At 35.4% G+C, this 4,891-nt stretch overlaps 1 protein-coding gene across 15 annotated transcripts; it reads left to right on the top strand.

Annotated features, from left to right (window-relative positions):
• Positions 1 to 500: 500 nt before the first annotated feature.
• On the top strand, positions 501 to 4,056 carry LOC107764896 (uncharacterized). 15 transcript variants are annotated; one of them, XR_001643319.2, is made up of 5 exons: positions 945 to 1,779; positions 1,870 to 1,933; positions 2,089 to 2,163; positions 2,655 to 2,890; positions 3,583 to 4,056. XR_001643319.2 is itself a non-coding variant. In XM_075221913.1 (5 exons), exons 4-5 carry the CDS (start codon positions 2,837 to 2,839, stop codon positions 4,006 to 4,008), a joined length of 480 nt encoding a protein of 159 aa, XP_075078014.1. In that variant the 5' UTR covers positions 965 to 1,779; positions 1,870 to 1,933; positions 2,089 to 2,168; positions 2,655 to 2,836; the 3' UTR covers positions 4,009 to 4,056. The 15 variants fall into 15 exon arrangements, 13 of the variants coding, with proteins under 13 accessions (XP_075078013.1, XP_075078015.1, XP_075078020.1 ...); XR_012694970.1 differs by having other exon boundaries at positions 946 to 1,779; positions 2,064 to 2,163; XM_075221913.1 differs by having other exon boundaries at positions 965 to 1,779; positions 2,089 to 2,168.
• The last annotated feature ends 835 nt before the right edge of the window (positions 4,057 to 4,891 follow it).

Here is a 4,891-nt window from a genome sequence, read left to right on the forward strand (position 1 = left end):
TATACAAAATAGACTGTCACTATATAAAATATATATAAAACAGACTGTCGCTATACAATTTATATACAATAGACTGTCACTATACAAAAAATATACAAAATAGACTGGTACTATATAAAAAATATACAAAATAGACTGGTACTATATAAAAAATATATAAAATAGATATTTTGGGTTATTAAATATAATATATTTTGGCTGAAGAGACATTTCGTGTCAATGAAAAAAAATACGGGTTATTAAAATTTTGAGGGGCTATAGAGGGTCATTTTATCACTAGAGTTGTTGATCCTGCACTTGAACTGGGCCAAACCTTCAAGACGGCCCAGTTGCATAAATTTCGCCCCAAGCTTACTCCCATACCCGGTCCACACCCCTTTGACCCAGAGACCACCCAAACGACGTCGCTTTAAGGGCCATCTAATCTCCACCGTTCATCAAATTTGATCCAACGGTCTGGAACTAGTCATCCATCCCCTTAAAACTGTCGGATTAGTCCTAACCCTACTCCACAGACCTCTCTTCACCCCCATTTCCCCTCCGCTTTTCTCCGCCACCTGCCGGGAATCGCCTACGGCGGCGGGCCACCTCCAAATCCGCCCAAATCTTCACCAAACAATCTTCGTCCCCTCTTCTTTCAAAGCCCCCTAATCTCGTCTCTCAAATCCCCATACATTTTCCCCATTTTAAGATATGAGTTTTCTCAGAAAGAGTAATTCGCCTTTCTTCGATTTTCCTCTAGTTCGGGTTTGTTGATTTCAAAATCGATATCACTTGACTGTTTTTGTCAAGAGCAGTCGATTGATGATGATTTCGAATTAACCGCATGGCCAGCGGAGTTTCGGCCAAACTTCACTGATTCCCTTGCCGTCCAATTTCGGGCTCCAAGATGGTATTCTTCTCCTCTTCTTCTTTAGTTTTTATTAGTTAGTCAACTGATGATTCACCTAATTAGTTTAGTCAAGTAATCAGTAATTTTCATGTGTTTTCATAATAATTAGATTTTCAAATGTTAACATGATCAAAATAGAAGCTATATGCCTGATAATTAGTTTAGTCGAGTTTTTAAGCTTGTTTTAACTTTTACAGTAATAATTTGTTTAGTGGCTCAAGTTGAATTTGAAAATTAGCTGTTTGTCAACCTTGTGTCCTAGTTTGGTATGGTTTGTGATGGTTTGGTACTTTTGGTCAATATAGTTTGAGGCCTAGGCACTTTGGGTCTAGTCATTGGTAAAAACAGGGAGATGAAGGGGTAATTGGGGAATTTAGCTTGGGGGAATATATTCTGTAACTGATTTAGAAGTTTATAGAAGAGAATAGAAAAGGACTATTTAGCAATAAAGAAAAGAAAGAGGTAGGGGCTGGGACCTTGGGGAGTAAATTACAGAAATTAGGAGGGGTAAAAGAAAAGAGGAATAATCGAAAGATGCTATATATATATATATATATATAACAGGGACATTACCCGCTGATGTGGCATGCCTAATTGATCAGCAATTGCCTTTATTTTTTTTCTCCGTTTTTTGAGTTTTCTCTTCTTTTTTCTCATTTACCTTATTCAATGGAGTAATAAATTTCTTCTTTTATAATTTACCGATTAATTTAATTGAGAAACCCAACCGTTTCATTCTTCCTTCATTGGTAGTAATAGCCATTAATTTCTACCAAAACCCTTTCTTCTTCCTCTTTGATGACAACAATTTCAAACGCTAATATCTCATTTTTCTCTCCATGGATAAAAAGAGAGTTCCACTTTTCCTCCATCATCCATGAAGACGGGTACCTTTTTCTTTTTAATTCGATAAAAAATTCTTGCTTCAAATCTGATAGTCTTCACTTTTTGCTCTTTTGATTTATTTATTTTAATAGGAAAACCGATCTTGGCCTGTGTTATCAATACATGCTGTCACAAAAATTTCAAGCTTTCTTGCAGGTTCAATCACAAATTAGAAGAGAAGCATTTTTTTTCCAGTATTTGTAGCAAAAGATCAACCATTGTTATCATTCGTTGGTCTTATATTTAATTCCTTTTTCCTAAACCGTTGTTTATATGCTTTTTGGAGACGGACTTATGTATCGTCCTTTCAGCGGACTTCACAAATCGTGCTTATGGCGCCGGAAGAAGAGAAGACGATTCGCCGTTCTCCTCTTGATTTTCCCATTGTGAGGTTCGGAACACATTAATTTTGGTTAAGTTATTTAACTTTACTTGCAGTTGTGTTCTTCTACCAACAAATTGCAAAGAAATTGCAACGATTTTTCTTTTTTGGAGATAATAGCAGCTATTCGGAGTTGCCGTTTACTTTGCGCTAAGAGTAAAACCTAAATGTAGAAGACAAAAAGATAATTTGTTTAATCTAGACATAGTTTTTGGTTATATTAGTGTGAGTGATTGTTGTTGTTTGAATGATTAAAATCGTGCTAATGTCCTCAAACTGCCATATCCCACCATAATATAGAATTATTCACAATTACAATTTGGTTTATTTTCAATCTTCTTTTTTATCTTTTTTCCCCTAAAGGACACTCCATTTTAATCCTCACATAAATACAGTTATAATTCTAATATTTAATTCCTTTTTCCTATTTAATAACCTTGCATAAGCTTCAGGTTACGAAATAAATTCTCATTTTGTGATTTTACCAATTCACAGCTTTCACCGTCTGTCAGTTTTAGTGGGAATCAGACTATGCCAAAGACGCAATTACTCTGCCTGCAAGTTACAGTAGTACTGGACCTGCATCATATCCCCTCACCTGTTAGCGATGTTGGTTATGGTGGAAATTTTTGATCTGATGTCCGTGGTGGTGGTCAGGGTAGCCCAGCAACTCAAATATGCCTGATGTTACCGTTGAAGAACTCCAAGAACTTTTTGGAAGCATTGGACAAGTAATATGAAATTTTTTTTGGTTATGATTATTGTTTTAGAGTTATTTTTCCATTAGCAAATCATTGTTTTTCTTTAATTCACAACTCCATGATGTTCAATGTGATATTGCTACTTGGAGGATGAAGATAACATGTATCTTTTAATGATAATATAAATATTGCATGAATTCAACCCGGCGAATCGGTGCACAGTTTGGTGTGATGAATGTTAATTTAAGTTTACTCTTCTGTAGTCCTGCTTGAGGTTAGTTTCAGCTAGGATAGAAAGATTTAGTGGTCAAAGTTGGAAGCTGATGAAGGATGATTTTGGCTCGGTTAATGGAGTTTTAATGGAACTGTGTTAAAGATCTTAGTTATATTTTTGTTCGAAAACAGTAATTCTAATATGAAACTTTTAGCTTTAGTGTCGCATCAAGAGAAAATAATCATGACTGTGTATGAGGAATTGTCTCCAACTTCCGGAAACAATAGCCTCAATTAGAATAAATGCTCAAACTATTTTTAATACTTATTAAGTTGCATTAAATCAAGTTAGACCAAATGTTCCAACTCATTCTTCTTCTAATTCTCAATCATCTAAAAGAACTGCGGGAGTAAGAGCACTTAATGCTTGGGTGGGATTTAGGGGTTCTCAAGGTTCTAGTAGTAGTGATTTTTCACAACTAAATGAGTTTGAATTTTATTTGTCGCAGGGAATTGAGGAAGTGAATCCCGACGGTTCCTTTAATCTTTTGGAATGGTGGAAGGACAAAGAAAAATACTTTTCGGTTCTTTCAAGGGTGGCCCGAGACATTTTAACTATTCAAGCTTCAACAGTGGCATCAGAGAGCGCTTTCAGTCAAGCAAGACTTCAACTCGGTGATTATAGAGCGTCTATGAGGGAGAGTTTGAAAAAATCAGTACTTTTCAGAGATTGGATCCGGTCGGAAAGAAGAAATTTTGGACTTGCTGAATCACAACCAGATGAAGACAAAGCTTATGAAGAAATGCTAGCTGAACTTGCGGAGGATGTTGCTTCGCCCGGAAGTGGCGATGACCAAGCAACTTTTCCGCCACCACCAACGGAAATTCCTCCGGACCTTGATAGATTTATGAAGTTTGTAAGAGATACCATGTAACTTGTATGAACAAAAATTAGTATGTATTATGTAACTTATATTTTGGCACATCTTGATTAGTTTCTTTTTCTTCTCAATGGTGGTATTAGCACCTTGTTGTGCTCATTCCATAGGGGGATGAAGACTAAGAAAGATATTGCCATATTTTTTAATGCTATAATAAAATTACAAGGCATATCTCTTTACAATATTTTTGTCTTTAGACTTAGATATTATTTTTAACATCCTTTTGTCTTTAGACTAATATATATACTATACTATACTATATATATATATATATATATATATACATTTAATATATATACTATACTATATATACATTTTATATATAGTATATAAGATGTATATATAGCTTATCATATCGATATACTATATATACATCTTATATACTATATATATTCGAATATATATACATCTTAGATATTTATTTTAACATCCTTTTGTCTCTAATATCTATTTATTTATTTATAAAAAATAAAAATAATATTGGGCCCACTTAGCCCGTTTAGCCCGGGACCAAACGGTCCCGGTCCCGGTCCCGGGCTGGTCCTTAGAAAAAGCATGTTTAGGACCGGGACCCGTTTGGCCCGTTTAAATTGAGCCCGGAACCGTTTGGACCGACCCACTTGCCAGCCCTAAATGGTGCAACTGCCATAATAAGGAAGATGTAGGAATTAAGATGGCACTATTTTTGTTCATTACACTAGGGGAAATGGTGGAATTAATGCAGATGTTGAACAAGTGGAGAACCAACGAAATGTATTTAATCGAGTGCTCCATAGCAAAACACAATCCATTTCATATGAAAAATGGAAAGGAAGGAAGCCCAACTTGAATTACTTTAAAGTGTGGGGGTGTTTGGCAAAAGTGCAAGTTACTAAAC

Source organism: Nicotiana tabacum, chromosome 9 (assembly GCF_000715075.1).
Source record: "Nicotiana tabacum cultivar K326 chromosome 9, ASM71507v2, whole genome shotgun sequence".
Classification (NCBI taxonomy): Eukaryota; Viridiplantae; Streptophyta; class Magnoliopsida; order Solanales; family Solanaceae; genus Nicotiana; species Nicotiana tabacum.